We start from the raw sequence: 25,908 nt of genomic DNA, 5'->3' as shown, positions 1-25,908 counted from the left end.
TCACAAATGTATCCTGGAGGATCTCACGTGAGGCCACAGAGACAGGTGATTCGCAGGAGGATCCATCGGCTGAGATTTGTGAACCCTTGAGCATTGTTCTGGGCGAGGTGCGATCTGTGTCTGAGATCTTCTACAGCACACAATGGCCCACACAGCAACAATCTCTTGCTGTTTCTACGTGCACAACCTGAAATTCCTCTCTGAACCAGAGAGGAGATCATTTTGTGGCTTTTCATTCCACCATCACTTTATCTCTCTTTCTCACTCTCCTCCCGGCTACCCATGAAAAACTTCGAGATAGAGAATCCAAAGAACAACACCTAACCGGGAGATTTTGGCTGGGAAGAAGAATGAAAAAAAGAATGTCCCTTACTTCATTCTCCGGCTCTCCTTCTATCCCAATCTTCGTTGTCCCAATCTCGTTTGTGTTCATTATAAATCTCTCGCAGAGGCACCACCCGTGTTACACGATACCTTTCCTTGGCTCCCGATGCTTCTCTTTTTCGAATTTTACGGTGCAATTTATTCTCCATTTTTCCCCCATTCATTCCACCTCAAACTCTCCCATGAATTAAAATTAAAGTCAGGGAGCAAATGTTTTGAAGCTCTTTTGGAAAACCACAAAAATTTTTGGCAGAGAAAGCTTTAGAATTTTTTGATTGATCAATTAAATGTTTAAAAAGCAACAAGACTTCGTGCTACATTCGCGTTACTCATTTTATTATGCCTTCGTTCTCTCCGGGAACCAGTTTGGAGGAGGAGAAAATACTGCAACAGCCGACCACAGAATCAGCTGCAAGTGTCACCAATTCATGCCATACATGGACTAATGACTCTACACAAATAATATTTCGCCATTTCGAGAGGCAACAACCAGTGATCCTTGAACTAAAATAATGTCTCAAGACACTCGAAGAAAGAGTGATTAAAGACAAATTGCATTCTCATGAAAAATTATGCCTCTCCGCTAAACATTTCCAACTAATAAATCACTCACTTTTATCTCCATTCTTTTCCTTCAACTCAAGACTCAAGACTCAAAAAAAAAAAACACAGTGTTTAGATGTCCTAATTTAGCCATTTATTTGTATCGAAAAATAGAGATGTCGGAACAGCGATAAGAATGAGATTTCTCTGAAGATTTTCGTTCTTACTCAAACTACATCCGAATTTGAAATTTACCCGCCTTCGTCACGTACTTGACGCCTTTGAACGGTTTATACTTCTCGCCATACATGTCCAATCGGTTTACTTTCAGCCCGGACACAGCCAACTGGGAAATGGTGAACTGTACATTGATAAACGGGTTGGTGTCTATGGATGCACAACCCGCTTGAACAGCGATCTGAAAAGAAATTTTTGAGAAAAATATTTTTTAGCTGGAATTCTTGATCACGGCTTTTGTTTACTCCACTTTTTTTTGTCAAATTTGGCATTTTGAAGTAAATTGTTTGCACATGCCAAGTAAATCGTGTCAAAATGTTCCGATGTGATGAATTTTTTTACAATGTTTAAAGACCTTTATGGCCTCTACACACTAGAAAAATTTATGTCCATATTTGGCATGTTTGGCAATATTGAAGAAATTTTGACAGTTCTATCCAGGGGCGTAGGGGCAATTTTTTTTAGTTTTCATTTTTTTTTCAATTATATTCATCCTGAATTCACAATGCATTAGGGGGCAGCCTAAATTAGGAGACCAAAACTTGTGCTGTTTTTTGGTTTTACGTGATTATTTTTAAACGAGAAGGACATGATCAAACAAATAACAAGTATACATTTTTCTTTATTTTTCACAAAAATATGGCAATATTTTACGGAATTTTGATTTTACAGAAAAACAATGGACATGGACAGTTTACGCAAATTTTAAGTAAGACATTGACCGACCTGCTCAGAGGGAGGGGGGTGGCCAGAGGCAGGTTAAGTCTGGGAAATGTACCCCTGCCCCTCATATGTATTTCTCAACCAATTGTAACAATTTTGCGTTCAATTGACAGGTCTACTAACAAGTTTTAACCACTTTCAAACGAGTAATTAGGAATATTTGCTAAATATTGTACGTAAATCATAAAACGGTTACAATGGCAGGGGAGACTGGGGCAAAAATTCACAAATTGAAAATTGCAAAATTCAATATCTACCAAGATACATAATATAGCGATTAAAAAATTTTCTATGGATAGGATAGATAGCCCCCATAGACCTTCTTCAATGTCGTGAGCTTCTTAGAATTAAAACAAGGAATTTAGAAAAAAAATAGAATTTTTTAGATAATTTTCGGCCAGTAAACTGAGTATAAGGGACAGTAAAACACGGTATTGACCTTTGGCTCCTTTCTCCTTTTAATTTCTCAAGCCGACGTTTTGGAGAAATTAAAAGGAGAAAGGAGCCAGGTCAATACTGTGTTTTACTGTCCCTTAGAATATTTTAGTTCTATTTTTGAAATATAACATATAAATTATTACCTACTTATTTTTCAAAATTGATGCACTGGTGATTGCAGTAGACTCTCTCAAATTCGTGCATTTTGGGACCGAAATGTCACCCGAATAAGAGAGAAATTCGGGTTTCAAACTATTTGAAATGCAACGATTTCTTGTTCATCTGCGTACTCATATTAAGTTTAAATACTCATACTTACTTATTGTGAATTGCAAACTTCTTAATAATGCAAAATCACACCATAACTAAGTGAAACCGTGAAAAATTTGGAAATGTTTGCTTAATTCGATAATCATAGCCAGAAAAATGTCAACACACTTTTTTCAAAATTAACTGCCGGCCGTAAAAAGCAGCCCGATATTGGAAGAGCCAAATTAGCGAGAGTCTACTGTATTTCCTAAATGATTTAGATACTTTAAAGACGAAGCCGCTATCTATTTCTGAATTTTACAAATACTCTTTTCTCTAGAAAGCTTTTTATTAAAAACGATCACTTGGGGGTAAAAAGTAACAAAAGCTACGTAGCAAAAAGTAAGAAAATCCGAAGCAATTTCTGATATCTCACGGCGAAAAAAAAAACGTTCAACGTCATGTGTCACCGTTTATTGTTTGCATTGGTAAAACGATTTGCAGTCTCTTGTGTGCTTTTCTAAAATAGCTTTTAAAAAGCTTTTCTCGTTTAGATAGAAAAAACGGTGTTTTACAAAGGTTTAGAGGAATAAAATGTCCTATCAAAATATGTCATTCATTGGAAACTCGCACTCATTGGAAACTCGCAATAAAATGAGTCAAAATGTGATAATACAATTTAATAATACAATTTACACAATTTTGAGAATGGTCGCAAAATCATCATTTAGGAAACGGCTCAATGAGTGTATTTCCTTACAAAATAGAGAAAAATGTCTTTCACAAAGTTGTAGAGCGATAAATTTCCTATAAAACTGCGCTAATTAGAATTTTCGGAGGTGCTCGACTAGCTTGTAAAAAAATAAAATATCCGTTTTGAGACTTTTTGTCCCAGTCTCCCCTAATCATTAAGTCAAAATGTGGTCAAAGACAAAAAACAGTAAAACAGAAAAATTGCATAGCCACATTCCCCTCCAAAACTACGTTTTTTGGGATTGCTCGAAAACGCGTCGTACGATTTTTTTTCATTTTTGGATATAAAGTGCCCGCTCTCTAATCCGGATCGGCGTAATCCGGCGAGTTATCGACAGTTACATTTAAAATAATTTTGAGGTCAAGTATGCATGTGTGTTCAGCAATGAAAATGAATTATCCTGTAATGTTTTTGTTTAATAAATGAAGTATAATAGCATAGAATTCTCTAATTATGTCTTTTTTAATCTTTTTTAAAACTTTTATTCTAATTCTACAAAAAAAAATTGTATTATATTTGCGAGACGTTGAACAAATTCAAAAAATCCATCCGGATTACGAAGCGGACATCTGTCATATTGTCTCCCAATCATCCGGATTACAAAGCGGGCACTGTATTTTAGAGATGACCCAGACGGACATTTCGTCCTTAGACGGGAATACCGTTGAATCATTCCTAATAACGTTTTTTCAAGATCAAAGGTTAAAAAGACACTAGAGAGCGTATTTATCCGTTCCGATAAGTAACTTTTATCTGAAAATCTATTTTCTTACGGCGTTATCACACTTGCACATTAAAATTTTAATGTGATTCACATTAATTGTCGCTTGTGAGCGTCCAAATATATTATTTGTGTCTTTGAGTCACTTAATATTTGGGGTTTTTCTATTTATTGATAAAGAAGTGGATTTGGCCTGCAAAAATAAGTTTAAATTTACCTAATGGCCTCTACACATTTGGAGAAATTTTTGTCAAAAATTGCTTTTTTGAAGGAAATTTCCTGCAGCGTTGTAGGGGGAAACGTCAAATTTCTGTCAAAAACGCAATTTTTGACGAAAATTGCTCCCAATGTGTAGACGCCTTAAAGCATAAATATTTTTCACATTAAAAATTTAAAGAGAAAATCGCATTAATTTTTCACATTAATGCTATAAATAAATTTATATCAAATTTTGCGGGCCAAGTCTACCTTTTTAACAACAAATAGATCAAATTTTGAATATAAAATGATTCAAACACAAATTACACATTTGGACTCTCACCAGCGACAATTAATGTGAATCATATTAAAATTTTAATGTGCAAATGTGATAACACAGACCCTATAAACTATTTTGTGGAATTTTTTGAGTGATTTATGAATCGGTTTACCACTCTTTGAAAATACATGATATTGAAGACATAAACCGCGAATATTGTAAGGATCTTGACTTACCGCTCCACGAATATTTGGCAACTTGGTGATGTCGATCCTGCCGACGTCCCAGTGGAGGATTTTGGTGACTGGATCGAAGGTGTATTTGCCCTGATTGGCCACTAGGATGCAATTGAGAACGGCCTTCGGCATGCAAATCTCCACTTTGACATTCTCAACCGTCCTGCCGAGTGTCGTCTTTGGCCCCACGGTCAGATCCAGCTTTCCCTGCTCCCCGTTGCGCAGGATGAGATTGTGACGGATGTAGATGGGAATGGCGACGACTGTCTGCGTGCCAATGTGGTAGGACATGAGGCGGAAGTTGCCGTCGGGCGGAATGAAGGACAGAATCCGCTCAGATTCCCACCGTTTGAACCGGACGCACGGATGAAAGGAGACATCGTCGAAGAGACGCGGATTCATGAAGGACAGCGTCAGATCTGGCATCCCGCTCAGCTTGATGCAGCAATCGATGTAGCCCTGAATCTCTGCGAAGACAGTCGAGCCGGATTTGTCTATGATCGCATCCACTTCCTCCACAACATCAAAGTACGCCTCGTTGTTGTTGTACTTGACGCCAGTTCGTCTCCAGGGAATGGCTGACAGCTGGCCAGAGGGCAAAGTTCCACTCACATTGGACTTCCCGGTGACCGTATTGGCGATTGTCCGGAGGATATTTGGCGGTTTAATCAACTCCTTGAGGATATTACTCTCAGTGGCCAAGGGATAGCCATTGTCCAGCATCTCATCCAGCAATTCATACACCACCACGTAGTTTTCCTTGATGGTGGTCTCGGTGCACTCGGAGAAGTAATCATCGAAGATATCCACGACTCTGTGCAGGAATTCAATGACAAAGAGCGGAGGAAACTCCTGTTTACAGACGGCTAGAAGGTACACTCCTCCCCTTTGGATGCACGTGAGATAGTGATGAGGAGTGGCTATTATGGGTGGAATGTCATTGGGCTTGGCGCGCAGGATGTCCAGGAAGTAGTCACAGACTGAGCGTGGAACGACACTTTTCCAATGTTTTTCCAGGAAAACATCCCTAAAGTATGTCAAAGTTCAAAAAGAGGCTTCCAGAGGAAAATCTGAGGATTATTGAGATTCCTTACCCGCTGGAGTTGATTATGAACAGGCTGTGTATCATTTCCAGATGCTATTTGGGCTATTTTCCTGGAAAAATGTAAATAAAATGCGAGGAAAATATACCCAAACACGTCACAACAACTTTTCACACGCAGCAGTTGGCAGTACTGCTTACTGCAATCAGCTGTTCATGGGGGTTGAGATCCCGGCTGACCAAGATTGCTCGCCCGCCGTGTGTGCGCCGATAAAATTACGCGCACAGAGGCTCCAAAAGGCACGCCGGCCATTTATTCTTAATATTTTTACAGTAGACTCTCGCTAATTCGGCTCTTTTAAGATCGGGCTACTTTTTAATTCGGGCAGCGGTTACATTTGAAAAAAGTTTGTTGTCATTTTTCAAGTTTGATTATGATTATCAAATGAATCAAATATGCTCAAATTTGGCATGGTTTGTCTTAGTTTTAATGTGATTTTACATTATTAAGGGATTTTCATGCAATTTACGATATATATGAGTGTGTAAACACAATATCTATATGCACATGAATAAAAAATCGTTGCATTTCATAAATTTTGTCGCCCGAATTTCTGTCTAATTCGGCTGACATTTCGGTCCCATATGCCCGAATTTGAGAGAGTCTACTGTACTTATTTCATCCCTACTAGGCTGTGTGGATGCCAAGAGACGTTCGACTCCTACAAAATCCTTAAAGAAGAGAAAAAGAGAATTTCTATTTATATCGATTTTCCTGAAAATTAGCATTTTTCTCGCTATAATTTACTAATCATGGAAAAATTTAAAAAAAAAAAATTGATACGAACCAAAGTTATTAGATGAAAATGATACTAACTTTAGGGACCTTAGGCGTAACTTCTGACTTGTAAAAAGACAGAGATCATCCTCAATTGCGTAGAGTTGACTGGGGCAAAAAGTCACAAAACGGATATTTTATTTTTTTACGACCTACCTATGATCCCCAGAAATTTCTAATTAACGCAATTTTATATTGTTTATTATTATTAATAATAATAATTTAGTAAATTTATCGCTCTACAACTTTGTGCACTGACAGAGAAATCCGAAAAAGTTAAAATAGCATTCCGGAAATGTTAATTTTACCCTGCAATATTGATCCAAAATCGGTGTAAATATGACCCTTTTTAGGTGTATGGGGGGTTAAAGGTACCCTTTTTTATGTTAATTTTACCCTTAAAAAGGTGTAAAATTAACATTAAAAAATGTTGATATATTTTTACACCTAAAAAGTGTTAAAGTTATGAGGAAAAAAGTTAATCGCACCTCTTTTTTTCTCAGTCTGAATGTCATTTTTCTCTATCTTGTAAGGAAATACATTTATCAAGCCGTTTTCTAACAGGTAATTTTGTGACCATTTTCAAAGTTGCTGGGGCAAATAGTACCAGATATGAGGCACACATTTTGATTCTCTTTATTACGGTCTCCCGTATATTTGAAAAATTCATAGATGACATATTTTCACATGAAATTTATTGCTCTACACCTTTTATAAATAGAGTTCACTCTATTTGAACGAGAAAAGCGATTTTGAAGTTGTTTTCCAAAGGCTATTTTGGCAAGAAAACTCTATTCAACCATTATTAAAAAGGCGAAAATGGTGAATGTCACTTAAGTGCAGAATGAAAACAAAACGAAAAATTAAAAACTGTCCAATTTCCCATAGTTTTTAAAATATGGTTGCGATGAGTCACATATATATTGTGAAACATAGAAAATTTAGTCATTATGAAGCCTCAAATGGTATCAAACATGGGCACTTTCCCTACTAAATCTCGTTGGACCTAATTGCCCTGACACCTTTTGGAATTCTCAAATAAAACTTGAGGCACAAATGGGCACAAAAGTTAACGAGGAAGTACAAAAATTTAAACAAAATAATTTACCACTAAAAATAAATTAGAATATTTTTTCACGAAAAGCTATAAAAACGAATAAATTAATTATACAGGGTGGCTGAAAAAAATGCAACAATTTTCAGAGCGCATAGCTGTCAAACCGCTGGTGACAGCGGTTTCATGTTTCGCACAGTGGTAGTTCATTTTATTGGCTAAAAGCCTACAAAAGCATTTTCGATAATATTTTGTAGGAGTTTTTTAAACCGTAATGGAACTCAAATGTGACAATTTAATGTCGGTATATTCTGCAGGAAATGCAGAAGCAGCTGTCGTTAGGGCTCTTCAAAACCCTGAATGTAATTAAACTTTCCGTTTTTCGAAACATAACTTGGTACAGGAATACTAGTAACATTTTAAAATGCTTTGGTGATAGTTTAAAAAAAATTGCTTCATCCCTAGTCATCGTTCTTAAAATAAAGAAGCAAATTGAACAAAATCTGCGTCACATCTGCAAACAAACAAAAAATCCTGAAAAGCAAGAGACATCGTCGATCCTGATAAAGAAGTTATGCTCGACCGACAACGGAGTAAATTTGCTTGCACGTTCCTGGTCAGTTTCAGAAATGTCATCTTTTCTGATAAGAAAAACTTTTAATCGAGCAATTAATGCTCAAACAAAATAATTGTGTCTATCTAAAGGAAATATGACACGATAATTTAGACGTTCGAATGACCACCGGAAGTCAAAGATCACCTTATTTGAAGGTCTGGACTTCCTTGAAGACAAATTATCGCTTTTCAGTGGGGGTTTTAGGTTGTACCGTCAAAACAAACGCCAATGTGTTTCTGAAAATTGTCCTGGAAGGAGTGTTGGAGTCGTAGACAAACAAAAATTTTAGTAATAAATAATGGAAGTTCGATCAAGACTGGACAACGTCGCAGAAATCACGCTCCGAACAAGATTTTTCTAAAACAAAAAACGTTTCGCACTTCATTTTGGGAAAGCAATGACCTCCACGATTCTTGAATGCAAAATCGTTTGACTTCTCCAAAAGAGGCATTTTGTTGGTCAATGTTAGGACTAAAAAGTAGCAAAGTGTCAATGAGCTGAAGGCAGCCCTTCCTCGTGAATAGCAGGACATTCAGAAGGCTGACATTCGTGCAAACTACGATGCATTTTCTGACAGACTTAAGACCATAATTAAGTCAAAATAAGATCGTATTGATCAAAACCGATAATATTCTAAAATTTTGATGTATTTACTACCATTTTTTCTTTATTTCAAAACAGTTGAACAAGAAATGAGGATAGCGCTTTAGTTTGTTGCATTTTTTTCAGCCACCCTGTATGTATATAAAAGATAGGGGATACAAAAAAGTAAATTCATTTCAAATCAATTATAAATATATGAAAAATATGGAATTCAGTAAATGATTGTTTTATCAACTGCATGTCTTCTGGGTTGGAAGTTTTCGTATCCATCAGTTGGCAGCCTAGGAGTCAGCTGTCTTGTGTCAAGAAATTTCACAGTGATTAGCAAAACATTGAGATTTTCATCTGAATTTTCTTTCATTTGGTGTATTTATCAAGTGAGTAACAATTTGAGCACTTAAAAGACATCCCTGGGCATCATTTAGTGAAAAAAAAAGTGTGTAAAGAATGGGAAATAAGGCAGTAAAGCAGCATTTTGAGACAGCTCAAAAGACTGGAGTTCTCAAGATCTCCCAGATGAGATTACAGGAATTCCCATCGCCTCTGAAGCAATTCCCCAATTGTCTCAAGACCCTCGACATTTCGGAGAACCGTTTTACATCTCTGCCGCCAGAATTGGGGAAATTCACGCTGATCAAGAGCTTAAATGTCAGCGGAAATCGAATAGAAGCCCTTCCGGAAGTCCTGGGGCTCCTGATAAAGCTGGAAACTCTGAATGCATGCAATAACATGCTGAAGCACATTTCCCCTGCTCTTGGTAAACTCAAGAACCTCAAGCAGGTAAATCTGAGCAACAATCAGCTGACGGAATTCCCGTCGATGTTCTGTGGCCTCGAGAATATCGATGTTCTGGATGTATCGCGGAATAAAATCACCTCAGTGTCAGCGGAAGTACGAGATTTCCATGGGGTGGAGTTGAATATGAACCAGAACCAGGTGGCGAGTCTCTCAGAGGAATTGGCCACGTGCAAACGCTTAAAAACTCTGCGTCTGGAGGAGAATTGTCTGCAGATTTCGGCAATCTCCCCGCGAATCCTCAAGGAATCCGTGATTTGCAATCTAGCTGTCGATGGCAATCTCTTCAGCTCCAAGCAATTCACAGAAGTTGATGGATATGATGCCTATATGGAGAGGTATACAGCAGTGAAGAAGAAACTGTTCTAGGAGACTCAATACCTCTCAAAAACATTCGGATTTTCTCTAATTTTACCTCCCCACGACTCAACCAGAATGTCTATTTTTTGATATCACCAATTAAAAATTCCTTAAAAAGATGTTAAATTTATTTATTGTCTATTGCAATTAAATGGCATTCACAGAACCATGAATTTTTCTTTTGTTTCTGAAGAAATTGCCTCCAAAATTTGTCCTAAAACCGCCTCCACAATTCCTCCTTGATGTCTTCTAACTGAGGATTATCCTACAACTGGCACCGGAAGGCACCTAAAGGGATGAATAGGTGTGAGATTTGTGCCTCAATCCCATAAATCCATGCTGGTAGCCGGCCATTTGGGCGCCAACGTTGGAATTGCAGAAATTCGCCGGCAAGTAGGCACAATGCGAATTTGAATCTTGATACGTTGGATTGTACGACGGATTGATGGATTTCCCAGAGAACATCCCAAATCCTGAGAATCCCAGTGACGTGGGGAAAGGACTGATGTCCACGGGCGATTGATGGGTACTTGGTGTCTTGTCTGAAGTCGGCATGAGCGGGATGGAAGGTTTATGGGGCAGAATGGGGACACTCGATGTGGAAGATCTACAACTAGTTCGCTCATTGCGACGGAACTTTGCTCGGCGATTTTGAAACCAAACCTGCAATGCCACACGGAAGATTAATCATCCAGTAAAAAGAGTATTTTGAGGTAATAAAATAAAAATAAATTATTTAAAATTCGCCAAAGGAAATGCGTTCTTCCGTCTCTTTGTGATTTCCTGAATTTTATTTGCAATTTTAAGACTGGTGGATTGCTCTTGAAATAGGCGGAAGATGAATATTTTAACCATGAAGATCATAAGCTACTCTGCTGCTCTCATAAAATAATGACAAAAATAATAAAAATACGACAAAAACAATAATCCGGTGATCATTATCGGCGGTCTTCAGATTATAGAAGCCCAGTTCCCGAAGCTCTGAAAATCCTAAACAGCAAGTAATTTTATTGGTTTTCAGAGTGTAATAAATAGATAGTGAAACTGTGTTTTAACATGATGTAATTTGGATAGACAAAATAATTGTAAATCCAAAAAAATGAGTGGCAAAGCATCCCAGGCTTTGCGAAATGCTCGAACTCGTGACTTAGATACTAAATCTCAAAAGTACTTTCGCATAATTTACCGGTTATCGGGTCTTAACCGATTTGAATCGATTCATAAATCAGCGAAAAGATCCCCCGAAATAGTTTTAAAAGCAATAGAATTGATTTTTAGATGAAAAATAGTTATCGGCTCTGAACCGGTTCATTATCGGTTAAAAACCGATTAGGACCTGTTCAGTTTTGTAGGAAATTCCAAGACCTTTCCAAAGACCCCAAATATGACCCCATTTGCTTGATAAATGCGCATTCTAGTGTCTTTTTAACCTTTGACCTTGAAAACCCGTTATTAGGAATGATTCAACGGTATTTTCGTATATGGATGAAATCTATAGTCCCCGGCGAGTGGCCTTCAAAGTTGAGGCCAATTTCTTACTTTCACATACAAATGCGTATGGGAATTTTTCTGTACTCGTGATCGTTATGCTAAATATTTAAAAAGTGAGAAGTTTTTCCGTATTATAAGATAACTTTCCGTATGGAGGGATAAATATACTAAATTTTTGTTCAAATAAATTTTTCCTTGGAGCACTGTGAGCTGAGTCCGAGATCAATTTAGGAATTTGCTTCAAACAGCTTCATATAAAAAGGCCAACTTGCCAGGCGCTTGGACGAAATGTTCGCCTGGATGATCACTAAAACACATCCAAAAATGAGAAAAATCGCACGACGCGTTTTCGAGCAATCCCAAAAAACTTTGTTTTGGTGGGAAGGGGAGGGGTCGGGGGAAAATAAGAGGCATGTTAACGATCCTTGGGTCGACTTATGGGAGGGGGGAGTCCCCCGAAGGTTCCAAGTCTCTATCTCTAACCGTTTGGCCTCTAGAGTTGGCGACAGCCGGACGGACAGACGGACAAACAGCGTGAAATCATTTCTCAGAAATCGTCTGAAATGTGAAGATTTGTTGAGAAAAGTGGTCTCCAGGGGGTGGAAGGTGGAATTTTGGGGGGGGGGGATGAAAAAATCGAGGGATTATATACTGATCTCTCCGTAGAGTTCGAGCAGTAAAATAAATGGAAAGCCCAGCTTCATTTAGAAATAGGCGAAAAAATCATATATCACAGCCCAAAGTAACTTCACATCCAAGATGTTTCAAGTATAAGGTGGGCCAAATCGAACTGGCAGTGACGTAGATAGTTTTACCCGACTAGTACAGTGTTGACAACTCAGATTTGTCAAACATTTGTAATAGAAAAATTAGGGACCGAATAATTTTGTAAAGATTAATTAATTCTATTCATAAATGAAAATATATTAATTGTGCTTTGGCTAATGAACTTCAAATAAGTATAATATAATAAATTTTGATATAAAAACAAAACACCTTTTTACTATTACGACCACATTAGGTATGATATTAAAATTAACTAGGATAAAATATCTTCCATATATGTCATTAAACTCAATCATTTCCTTAAATCGATTTTCCGTTGGTAAATTTTAAAAATTTAATCTTATTTTCTAGCTAATATATATAAAGATTGCATTAAAGTACAAAATCATAAAGCATTCAAAATTGCACACTTCTGAGTCAATTTTCAATTTTATTAAGTTTTTTAAAAATTAATGACGACACAGAAAACAATGCACAGTGCTCTGGGCAAGGCTAACCTTACTGGTCAATCCAATATATGGGGTTGTGGAGCACTACTTTTCTCTTTTTACGTCGCATTTTAGAGTTTCCGTATCGATAACATTGTTTTTCCAACAATTTTATTTCCAAAGAAAAAGCTACACTTCAGAAAAATTGAAAAAATGAAAGCTTGTTTCACTACAATGATAGTTTCAATGAGTGGATTAGGCATCAGGCTAATAAATAATACCTCGTTTGATGTCTCGACAGCAATATTTTCAGAGACTATTCTAGATTCAAAGGCATCTACCTTCACATTTGAAGGCAAAAATTGTACCATATGCCTTGGAACAAGTCGATATTGCATTTTTATTTGCCTTGTAACAAAAAATTAAGAACTATTAAGAATTATGTAAGCATTGGATTTTAATAAATTACAGATTTTTTTTTGGTGTAGTAAAAATTAAGATTTATTTTCGATTTTTCCGGAAAAAGATGGTAAAGTCATAACTGCAGAGAGCACTTTTCCCTAGTGTATAGAATATTTAATTAACTTTCTCTTTGTGAAAAATTAATTGATAACATTTTTATGATATCAATTTTAAAAAATAGACCAATAATCAGAATATTGGGATATAATTCCAAATTGCGATAAAGGGCCACATAAGAATATAACATCATAAATGAATGAACAATTGAATGGGTTTTACCACAATTAAGACTAAAATTATCAAAAAAGGGTCACATTTTAATTCAGAATAGAAATGAGAACAATGTAATTGATTCTCAAAAATTCTAAATATCGTAAATATTTATCTCTCAAGTTTTGCAATATTAGGAAAAAACTTGCCAAGGTCGGGAAAATGCCAATTTTGTCTTAACGAATTTTCCTCGTTGGCAAAACTTTATCAGGTAATGGCATTTAATACGTTTCGTGGCATGAAAATTGGTTAAAAAAACAAAATAATTGTAAATGAGAAAATACTTGACAAAAAATGAGTAATATAAGATCCAAAATAGTCATAAAATAGTATTGAAAGAACCATAAGTTGAGAATTTAAATGTCACCTTAAATTTCTTTTCTGAATTCATCTTGACAGTTAAAAAAAATTTCAAAAAACTCATAGCTAATACATACGTAAATGTGTCAATTTTAGAGGAAAGTATATTGGCAGGGGCCCATCAAGTCTAATAAAAAGTGAAGATATTTTTCACTTTTCCTTGTAAAAATTTTGCAGCTATTGCACCGCGACTTAAACAAATTTGCTCGTAGTTCTTGTATTATTTCGGCGAACATTATGAAATATGTATTTTTAGATAGATTTTAGTGCACGATTTCGAAATATATCAGACTTATAAGTCAATTCTCTTTAGGAAAAAACTTGCCAATAGTCTTCAGTGCCTCTATGCAAAAACGTATGGAAAAATGAAATCTTGAGAGGCCCCTGTATATTGGTATGTGTGATAGAATTCTTGCCAAAGTGTTGGAAAAAATTAACTTAATAAATTAGCTTTTTTGTTAATAAAATCAATGAAAACTCGTTTTAACGTTATTCGCATTTTTTTCTCAATTTAACACAAAACAAAAAATATGGAAATCTTAGTGGGGAAATGGATTTATGAGTCCTTAGAACTATTTTAGAAGTCTAACAAAATTAGAGAAAATTAATATTTGCTTTTTGTTGAGAATGTCTGAACTCGGCATTTTATATAAATTTGGAATTCTACGTGATTTTTATGCTTTGAATTCTATGTTATTTTACTTAATCTGAGTTTTTCCAAAGAACATTATATGAGTATTGAATGTTCTGACACATTTACGATTTGCTTATATGGTGTATGGTCTGCCGGGTTTCGTAGCAATAATTTTTGTCCAGTAGAATTTTGTGGCAAAAAAGTATGAGAAAAACAGAAACAACATCAAATATTAGTTTAATTGATAAAAATAGTCATTACTGCTGTTAACAATTAAACTAATAATTTTGATATATTCCCAACATTTTATAGAAATGTATTCGTATGAGATTTTGGCGCGAGACACGAGCAGATGATTTATAACATAACCTCTAAAAAGTATCTACGTCATCATCAGCCCGATCTGGCCCACCTTATTACTTTGTTATTTGTTTTTATTCATCTTGCTTCACATCTCCCCCTATAGGAAGTTCCGCTTTCAATGAAATTCTCTGAACGGAGAAAAGCCCGCGAATTCACTCCAGTAACATGGGAAAATTGCATAACCACAGGAGAGATTTTTTTTAGAATAAGTTACGGAAACGCCATTATGTATGGGGAAGCTGGGTCACTAGCAAACACGGGGTACCACTAAACACGAGGTACCACCAAACACTAATTTTTATTTCTAAACTACTTGGACTATCTCGACCATTCCTTCAGTGGACAAGCATCCCTATAGTGCCTATTAATTCCTATAGGTCTTGTCCTTAGAAGTCGAATATCTGATTAAAAAATCGCAGTGTTTGGTGGTACCCCGTGCTTGGTGGTGCCCCAGTTTCCCCTATGCGAGACATTTTCGGCGTCAATTTTTCAGCCCTTTCAGCCTATTTTCAGCGCCAACGGTTCAAGAAATGTATTTTAAAAATTACCACGTGTAAAAATTGGCATACATTTAGGGCCATTTCAAAAATTATATTATAAAAGAGTTCCCAACAGTAGGCAATTTATGTCAAATTCTTTCAATCCGTTTTCACTTAAGCCGGAACTCCCTGTAATTTGCCCTTGATAATGTAAACCGTGTAATCCTAAGTCAATTTTTCCAAAATGTCTTAAATGGTAAGAAGTTGGAACAGGTAAGTCATATTTAACTCTCTAACAGTATTTACTTTAATATGCAAAAACAAGTAGTTAAATAATTTTGTCTAGGATAATTAATGGTCCACTAAACTAAGAAAAAAACCATCCGTTCTTTATTATCTCTTTCCGTTTGGACGCCAGGTGAGAAAAGTTAAGACCGCCTGGACGCGGTCATATCGGTTTAAGTTTAAGGCATAAAAAGACTGAAATATTTTTATTGAAAGATAGTAAACAAATAGTAAAATAAATGAATTTTAAACGTTTTTTATGGATGAATGTTCTATGATTATCTAAGAAATTATAATTTTTAGGAAAAAAAAAACGTTTATAATTTTTATAATTAGACGTTAATGAAGCTCAAGGTGTTTCAATGAGACTGATTTTAACCCTTTAAGGACGATTGGGTCACCGGTGACCCAAAAATGAAACTTTTCCTACAGCCTTCTAAAGTTGCGTTTTGCTCTAAATCCAAAAAGTCATAAAAAGTGATTTTTTCTGTCCCCCGATTTTTGACCTTGTCGTTCTTAAAAGGTTAAACTAATAGGTCGGAGGCCAAGGTATGAAAACGTCACTTTCTTGTATAATTCGAAGTACTTTGAAATACATTGCTCATCTTCTGGCCTTATTTCACGCTCAGGTACATTAAATGACGAATTAGGGAAGTAATCATCACTGTTAAGGTCTGCTTTTTTATCAGTTTTGCTTAATTCGTAGAAATCGACAATTTTACTCATTCTGGGCAGTCTTCGTGACATTTTAATTGTTTTCCATGATTAATGCCCAAGGCACAATAACTTTTGTTGTGTAAACATGTTTTTGACTTTTCAATGAGAGTGAATGAGATCTAGATCTAGTTATCTCGCTCACTCTCATAGGAAATTTTGAAAATATGTTTACAAACAAAAGTTATTGTGCGCTGGTCATAATATGATGCAAAATTATAATATATTTTACCAGAACAACCAAAACAATTAAATAAAAAGTTCAGTAATTTTTGAAAATGTTACGTCTGAACCGATAACCGTCCCTAGGGGGTCTTCCTTTTTTCCTTCAAAAACTCATATTTTTCTAGTTTTTTCATATTTATCAATTGAAATCCTTGAAATATACGAACTAGAATTTTTCATATCTTTCAGAAAATAACATTCTTCTGTCACACAAAACTGAATATGGTAACCAAACGAAAGGTTAAAATGAGTTCAGCTTCAGAAAATATGTTAGTAAGACTATAGGGGAGGCTGGGGCAAAATTTGTCAAAATTAAAATTTTAATATTAACTATTTTCTAAATTAAAAGAGACTGAGGCTTGAAATTTTTATTATAGATAGCTTTCATGAACCTTCTTAAACTTACAAAGTTTCAAGGGATTCGAGGAAAAGGAAAAATTAAAAGTTTTTTTTTATTTTACCTACAACTATTTTATAAGCTAATTATATAAACTATTCCTATTTTTGCATTTTGTATTCAGCTTTTCAGGGTTTTTAACTGTTTAAAATTTAATTACTTACAAGAAAATCATTTGTTTACTGGCACTAATTTTTATTGCTCCGCCACATCTTTAAGAGCCGGAAAATTTCAACAAATCAAAATTCGCATCTCTTTCTTATCACAAGTAATTTTTTTTGCAATCTGCATAATTTTGAACAACAAAACAAAATCGATTTAGTTCAATTTAATTTGAGTTCAAAAGAGTGGAATAGACATTACATTATGTAAAACGTTTGAGAAAATAAGGGATGTGTTTTTTCATATCATTAAATTTTCGTAATCTAAAAACCAGTTTAAAATACAAAAAATAATAACACTTGGAGGAAATAACAATTTCGATAGCGATGGAAAGAGGTGGGAAGAAAGACACCACCCCTAGTTAATAATTTCCATGCACTGAAAACAAGATGTCGATATCTATTACCGTTTTGTCTCAATTCCAAAACGAGTGAATTCTTCTGCATTATATAATTCTCATTCTTTAAGTTTAAGTAATAAAATTGTAAAAGTTTCAGTACCTCTTTTACGGTCACTGATATACAAAATTCATTCCAGTTTTAAAGTTCACAATTTTTCCCAAATGTAGAGGAAAATACACTCCCTACGAGCGTTTATTTTATGTCTTCGAATAATGTGAATTTTCTTTTATTTTTCATAACAGATTTACACATTTTCATTAAGGTACTAGTTACCTTGCCTTATTATAAAGTTCAAGTTTCTTAGGAAAAATGAAAGAAATTCACGAACGTTTGAAAGGAAAATACTTTCCCCTACGACTTTTCCGGAAAAGGAGAAATTAATAAAAATTCTAAAAGAATTTAAAATGTTTTTTTTTATTTTACTTTCAGTAATCAGGTTAATAGGACTAAGGGAATTTTTGTGTAATGAATTAAAAGTATAAGGATTCTCCTAAGCCTCGAAAAGTAATTTTAAGCGACGGCATATGATTAAATTCTATTAGGGTGAAAGGAACACATATTGACGGTTTAAGAACCCGTGTCAAGACTCTGCACCATTTGGAATACTAAATTCCTTATCCTTATCAAAAAAAAAATGCAAATTAATAAAAAAAAGTTATATTACTTAGACCTTACTGGATGTTTTAAATAAATTTCAACACTTTGATAAAAGAGTTAGGGGTTCCCTGTCGAAGAGGTGTTCCTTCGACCCTATCTCAGGTCAGTCTTGATAAAAAAAAGTGTCGAATACTCACTTGAACCCTAGCCTCGCTCAATCCGACTTTTGTAGCCAGTTCCTCCCTCACAAATGCGTCAGGATAGTGAGTTCTCTCGAAGATCTTCTCGAGTGCCGTGAGTTGATTGCTGGTGAATGTGGTTCTGTTCCTTCTGGGCTTCTTTCCGCCGCTGGCTGTGGACGATTCTGGCAACTGCGTGTAGCCACTTGTGTCGTCTGCAAATGGGAGTTTGGGGTGGTTGGGAAAAAAGGGCACAATTGAATGCAAAAAATGAGGAGCATCTTGAATTAATTACCATCATTAGCACATGCTTGAGTTAATCGAGAGAGTCTTGATGGCTCGTCAACATGTCAGATTGAGCGGTTGATTGCAGAAATTACTTGCAAATGCTGTTGAATGAAGCAATTGATTGCCTTTCCATTTTCAGGGTGAAAATCAGTTGTGAGAGAGTGAGAAAGGAAGTTTCTCACCGACACATCCTGTATCATCATCCCAAAAAGCCATACATTTTCCCCCGCATTTCCAATTATGATAATGTTTTCCTCCCTCCTCAAGAGACTCGAATGTCTCGTGCTACCATCGTAAATCTCAATGAGATTGATGGCTCGCGACAAGTGCTCAAAGGATTCTTCTTCTCAATGAAAATGATAAAAATTCGAATAACAGTTTTTTTTTCTTCTTTGCTCGATCCGCTCGATCCAAGAAAGGGGAACTCCGAGACTTTCATATGGATCCGCTGGTAAAATGGGTGAAAAATTTCTTTCAGAACCCGCGGCATTGTAAAAATTCAGACAACTATATGACACTTTTGAGAGTGATCCATAAATCTTACACTTGTGTCTCATGTCACAGAATATCTCGTCAAATTCAATGTGAATTGCAAAAGGTTTCAACGCGACAAATAATAAAAATAAAAACAACCAATAAAGTTGCAACTCTTCCTCTATTTCCCATAACAAATCTATATATTTGCTTAGACACAGGAGGAAAATCTGGAAAATTTCCCAAAGTAATAATGTTTTGTGGGTAAATAAAGTTATTTTTTACCAAATTTCATTTCTGCGTCATTATGTGCACTCGGAGAAAAAATAAAAATTATTTTTATCAATAATGTCTGTCACATTTTTTCAGAACAGGAAAATTTTTTATATTAAAATTTAGTTCTTTTTATCTCAACGTTTCGCATATTTCGATCCTAGGCTTTCGCACCCTAATCTAAATTAAATTTATTTTTGTAAAATTGAAAATTGCAATACATTCAGAAAAGAAAGAATAGAAGAGGGAATAAAAAATATTTGTTACCCTTTTCTTTTAGTCCATTCTTGATGGAAATTCTGATTTCAAGAATTAGTAAAAGAGTCAGTGAGTCAGTAAAAAAAATAATGGAAAAATCAAATTTACTGTGTGAAAATACGATTTTGCTAATCGTGAGGTGCCCCACTTCCCCCTACTCAATCTCAGTATTAGTTTTGGCAAGTAGTTTCTATTGTGCATCTCAAGTATTTGTCTCAGCAAAATATTAATCCAATTAAAACTAAAGCTTAAAAACAGGTTTTTAAGTTTACAGGGTCTTCAGACCTAAAGAATATCTATATACAGCTTTGTTCCTTTAATTTCTTAACAGTCAAAAGTTTTAGTACAATCTGGATTTAGGATTACATATTAAAGGCAGTTGATCTATTAAATAAGAAACCATTGAAAATTAATTGTTAAGACCTCGACAGACCTACGGTTGAACCCTTTTTAAGAACGAGAAAGTGGTTTACAGATCAAAATTCAATAAACAAAAACTCAATAATAAAAAAATTAAATATTTTATATCTAATTTTTAATATACAACAGCGTCGAATTCACTACTTATCCTACCTCTATGACCGATAGGAACAAAAAAACCAAAATTTAAGACATTTTTGACACCAATGAAAAACAATTTTCACTCTAATTAAATATATTATGTATGAGCTTTATATTTATAATTCCCAAAATAGTTTTGTTAAAAAAAAGTGGAAATATATTTTTAAAAAATCAATTTTCTAATGCCATAATTTCAAAATTCTTCATTTTTAAGCCAGCTTAAATATGTACTATATAGCAAATACCTGGGGATTTTCTAAAATATCCTAGATTCCTTCAATTTTCTACTTTATGACTACGTACAAACATTAGAAAAAACTTACTTTAGATTCAGAAAAAAAATTTCTCTATGGGTCATGGGTGATGCAATCGTCCTTAAAGGGTTAAGCTGAGACACAAAGTGAATAATAGATGTAAATTCAGTTTAAACATTGTTTCAATCATATTTTTTTAATGAATAAATAACTTAACTTAAAATTTCAAAATTCAATATTTTCAACAATAAAAGAGACCGAGGCTTTATAATTATCATTTTATAAAAAATCTTCTTCATTTAATGCCATAAAATAAGATAGTAATTTACTACAAAGAGTAAAATTAAATAAAATAGGGTTGTAAAGCACATTATAATTCGAGGTAGAAGAAAATAATCTTCAGAAAAGTCATAGAGCTACAAATTTTCTGTATTATAAATCTATAAAGTTTTCTAAGAGTTCGTGAAAAAATATTCAGTTTGACAAATTTTGCGCAAATCTTCGTTAGGTCCTTGACAGACTTACGACTTATGTTGAGAGGCGGCTTAGTGGAAAATAATGAAAACGTAATTTAACCATTATTTCGAATATAATTACGCTAAGCCGTATCTCGGCTAATCCTCAGATCTGTCAAGGCCCTTTACGCTAAAACATGTTTCACAGACTAGGGATAGTCTACTTCCAGGTCTCCATATCCCAAAAAACAAGAAATCTTAATGGCTTTTAAAAATCTTAACGATTCATTTTTAGCTGTCCTCTAACCCTCTAATTAGAGTAGTTAAGTCATATGGATGAACCTTGGGTCGAAGCCCCTATACCTAAGCCGTTTTCCGGCAAATCCTCATTTTTGCACAAACTTCTTCTTAGAAATTTAAGATTATTAAAAAGTGGGCTAAACTTCTAATATTAAGATATAGCTTAATTTTCTGAAAAGTTAAATGAAATTTACCAGGGCTAATGAAAGCGACGATTTCTGAAATGACTAAAAATCATTCACCAAATTTTATTTTTTTTTTCTTAAATTATTGCATATTTTCTTGGTTTCTTTAACCCTTTTAACGACGAGACACCTTTTACGGACTGAAAATCAACAATAAAAATTGAACTGAGAAACATAATCAATGATAAGTCTTACATCTAACCTTGGAAAGTCTCACAGAGTCTGATTCGGTGTATTTTGCGCCTCTATGAACGATAGGGACAAAAATAGCCTAAAAATTTAAGTAATTTTTGTGACAATACCAATGAATAATAATTTTCACTTTAATAAAAAATATTACGTATAAGTATTGTGGTTTTTACTGCCAAAAAGGATTTGCATAAAAGAAATTGGAAGTATAAAAAATAAATAAAATCGATTATAAATTTTTGAATTAAAAAAATCGTCATTTTTGAACTTAAATTTTTACTACATAGCAAATAGCTGGAGATTTGCAAAAAATATCCTAAATTCCTTCAACCTTCTACTTTGCAATTACGTACAAACATAAGAAAAAAAACAACTTTAGGTAGTCAGGAAAAATTATTTTCTTTATGGGACCCCGGTGTTCCAATCGTCCTTAAAGGGTTAAATGGCAGGCTATAAAATAGTTCGTCATTATAATAGTACAAAGTTTTATTTAAGCTACTCTAGATGATTTATTTCTCAACTAATTTGGCCGAAATTGCAACTATTCTTTAAAAGATCTTGAAAATTTTCCAACCTGACCATGCAGGACTGAACAGTTGATAAATTGGTAAAGTTCCAGCTAGTGCGAGTAGGGGATAGTGGGGCAAATTATACATGCAAGAAATTAGATATTGGTATGTTATAGCTTACTTTAGAACAGACCTGTGCTCGTTAAAAGTCGTGTAATATCGGAAATTTTGTGTTGATAATTTTAATAGAAATTGCAGATAGCCATACTGGTAATACTAATTCCGCTCATTCATGGTGCCATAATAAATATTTTTGCGCCAAAAAGACATAACAGACATAAAAAATCATATAGAATGAAATTGTCTTCTTGATATCTTTGTCGGAAGACGGATAGCTGTTCACTACACATCCTTTTACTTGCAGTTACTGAATATATATACAAGTAACTTGAATGTATATCTTGCAGAAATACAAAGAAATTATTGCAAATATGACTTCAAATGGAAAGTTCTTAAATCGCGCGCAATTCAACTGTGAGAGAGAGATAGAGACACAAATAACTCACTTGACAAACGTCTGGCGGCGCTGTGGTTGCAAAAAATCTCTGAAATGCGACAAAATATTTTCTTCTCTATTTTATCCTTATTAGCAGGTCGTGTCCCATCTTGTAATATGTACTTTTGCATTCCCTATTAACCAAAATAGTGTTGTGCAAAACGGTTTTTCTCAAACCTATTCTGAATTTTGAGACAGCTCAAAAGAATATGAGTCTTCCAGCTCAACATTTCATCCCAATGTTTTTGTTGTAATATCGACTCACAGTTGACCCAAATAATTGTATTCCACTAAATTATTAAAAGGATTTTCTTGTGAAAATGACTTAACTCTAAGGAATTAAACAATTTTTCACATTAAAACACCTCTCATTTTCTCTACGTGAATTTTCACGGCATTTCGAAGAATGCCAACAGGCTCCACCAAATTCACTTCGGCTTTTCCTTTAGCTCAGGCCTGCTTTAGAAAGATTATTAAAGAACCCACTTATTTATTCCAAATAAACACCTGCCTTCCTATTCATTGAAGTATTTATCAGTCTGATACAAACATATTTTTATAAAATGAAAAATTTCATTTTCTGGCTAAACCTGCCCTGGTTTTCACTAATTTAATATTGTATCGTAAAGTCTATTGATATCAAATTTATTAATAATATTCATCCAAAAATCAAATGCGAATTTTCTTTTGCCATATACAAGATACAACCCCTTACGAGTTTGTAAAAAAAAATCCTAAAAAAGAAACCGAAAAAATTCAACGCGCCTTACAAATTTCCTTTCAGTGCATTTTATCTTGGGGAAAACCTCAAAGAGTGAAACAGCACTGCAGATCAGGGAAATACTTTCCACTAATTAAAATATCAGACTCCACGGATCGTTTGAAACGTTTAAACAGTCATTTGTCTTAATTTATCCAGGCATTCCAGAATCATTTCTCAATGGTGAATGAAGCCAAGAAATCTCTTGAGGATTGAGTAAAGGCATTGCACAAAAAAATGTGAAATATTATTTTACCAAGTTGACACGCTTGTCCTCCCCGATCGTATGAACACATGTGACGAACATTTGAGTGGAAATCCTCTGTTTCTTTGGGTATAGTTTTCTTGAGATTTTAGACAAATTATCACGTGAAAATATTTCTTTCCCTGCAAAATTTGCCATCTCAATGGGCCACATCAAAGTGATGCACTTTTGCATCATCTTTTAGCAATGTTGCAATAAGTCAAAAGTATGTGACACTCTTCTGTCTGTAAATTTATATTTTGACAATTTTAATTGAGCACAAGAAAATTCACATTTTCAGCACTCCAGAACATATTTTTTTGCTCATTTGCTTTTGGCCTCTAAAGAGAAAGATAATTTATGATTTTGGCACTTTTACCACTAGAAAAGGAGTGATGATGTTAAAAGGCATTAAAGTGCTCAAAACAGAGATCACAGCATCTTTATGGGCCAATAGTAAAAAAAGATTTTTCCACTTTCTTATCCCACTGAAAAACATTCACTTTTATGACTGAACATCAATTAGTTGTGGGGAATTATATCCCATTAGCGGCAATTAATACCGATCGTCACACTAAACTTTTCATGATTTTTCCAGGAAATTCTCCGGGAGACTATGGGGAGGATACCTGTCTGCAATAAATCCTTTCATTTACAGATACAATCACCCATGATCATTGATCGTATTTTTCAAAGAGATCCTCTATGAGGATCAGGCATTTTTTGTTCTTGTTTTCATTTTGTGATCGTTTTGAGGATTTTTTTCTGAATGAAATATGATCCTCGAATTAGAAAGTAGCCGACTCTATTTCAGGGCAAAATCCTGAAGTCACACATGTCTGGGGATTTTTGCTTATGATCGCAAAGCAGCGAAACATTTCAGATGGAAGCCGACCGTATCATGACATGTTGACTATGTATCCCTAACCATTTGACAAGGAGAGGGGATCAAGTGCCTTTCCTCTTTCATCTCGAATTTATGTAAAATTAATAATTTTCCAACATGTGCAGAGAGATCGCACAGCATGATCGTGATCCTCACCTGTTGACCGGGTATCAGGATTTGTGCAATTGGCCAATTGCAGGAGATTGTTCACAGAGAATCTCTTGACATTCTCAGATCCTTTGGCTGGATAGAGGTATCCAGTTTGATCACCAACACTCGTCACTTGATCACTTGGGAAATTTCTGTCATGCGGATGATAATTCGTTGGAGGTTTGCAAGGAACTGGAGCAGTTGGAGTGTACATCCCATTCATGGGATACTCCCCATCACCGTTGGGATAATTGAGCATACTTGTCACTCAAGATTGCACCTCAATTGAACAAGATCTTGTGGCTGATCACTTAACGCACAAAATTAATTGAATTACCCCGTATGTGCTTTCACCAAAATGCTAATTGTAATTAAATTATGAAGATCACCAATTCATCTGGTGATCCTTAATTTAACAACTTGTCGTCGTGTAGCGCGTGATCGAAGAAGAGGAGAGAGTGAGAATGAGCCACAAAATACACAAGAGTATAATTTAATTATCTCACATCTTAGTCTAATTGAAATAAATTGTCGTATATGCAACACTCGATTGTCAAATGCCGACTGAAATTATTTGAAAAAGTTGTGATTTCCACGGGATCATCTCCTTGCAGCATCATCAGGCATGATCTTGCCTTTTCTCTCTAACCCATCGTCTCTTGGATCCGAGTGGGAGGAGATGAATGAGTCTCTCTTACACATTTTGATGGTGTGCCTCTGAAAATTCTTGCTTGTTTTTATTCAAGACGGAAAATGATTGGATGAGGCGGAGTCTTGGGGAAAATTCAAGATCACTCACGATCACAATCCTAACATAATTCTATTGCTCCAACTACTCAGGGTGAGAAATATCTATAATTTATGTATTTTTTTTTAATTTATAGAGTGTCATAACGAGATCTGTAGACCAAACGGTTAGAGATAGCAGTTGGAATTTTTGAGGAACCCTACATCAGTTGTCTTTTTTTGACCTTGTATTTATACAATATTCAAAAGAAATTATGACAATCAAGTGAAAATTATTCTTTAATGTTTATTAGTGATGTTTTAGACGTTGATTTTTAAATTTTATTCTTAAACGTTCTTTATAAAATGTCTTTATACATCCCAAATTAGACAAATTATATACCAATATTTTTGATTTTTTTAAATGTCAGCGCGAAAAAAACTTTTGAAAACACGTTTTTGAAACTGTTAATGAGAGTGAGCGAGATGACTAGATATAGTTTCATTCATTCTCACTTAAATGTCAAAACACATTT

General features: G+C 34.8%; 3 protein-coding genes across 3 annotated transcripts; 1 reads left to right on the top strand and 2 right to left on the bottom strand.

Moving 5' to 3' along the window:
• Positions 1-1,058: 1,058 nt before the first annotated feature.
• LOC129810210 (AP-3 complex subunit mu-2) lies at positions 1,059-6,021 on the bottom strand. Its single transcript, XM_055860535.1, has 3 exons — positions 5,858-6,021; positions 4,764-5,790; positions 1,059-1,345 (listed from the first exon to the last, which is right to left on the bottom strand). Exons 1-3 carry the CDS (start codon positions 5,890-5,892, stop codon positions 1,160-1,162), a joined length of 1,248 nt encoding a protein of 415 aa, XP_055716510.1. The 5' UTR covers positions 5,893-6,021; the 3' UTR covers positions 1,059-1,159.
• Positions 6,022-9,192: 3,171 nt separating this feature from the next.
• LOC129810221 (leucine-rich repeat-containing protein 57) lies at positions 9,193-10,237 on the top strand. Its single transcript, XM_055860545.1, has one exon. It carries the CDS (start codon positions 9,364-9,366, stop codon positions 10,078-10,080), a length of 717 nt encoding a protein of 238 aa, XP_055716520.1. The 5' UTR covers positions 9,193-9,363; the 3' UTR covers positions 10,081-10,237.
• Positions 10,186-25,202, bottom strand: LOC129810220 (paired mesoderm homeobox protein 2-like). The gene is made up of 3 exons (XM_055860544.1): positions 24,653-25,202; positions 18,323-18,519; positions 10,186-10,734 (listed from the first exon to the last, which is right to left on the bottom strand). The coding sequence occupies exons 1-3, from the start codon at positions 24,903-24,905 to the stop codon at positions 10,360-10,362; spliced, it is 825 nt and encodes a 274-aa protein (XP_055716519.1). The 5' UTR covers positions 24,906-25,202; the 3' UTR covers positions 10,186-10,359.
• Between the last annotated feature and the right edge of the window lie 706 nt (positions 25,203-25,908).

The sequence above is a fragment of the Phlebotomus papatasi genome, chromosome 1 (assembly GCF_024763615.1).
Source record: "Phlebotomus papatasi isolate M1 chromosome 1, Ppap_2.1, whole genome shotgun sequence".
Lineage (NCBI taxonomy): Eukaryota > Metazoa > Arthropoda > Insecta > Diptera > Psychodidae > Phlebotomus > Phlebotomus papatasi.
Note: the sequence above shows the minus strand (reverse complement) of the source record. Positions and strands in the feature narration are given on the sequence as shown.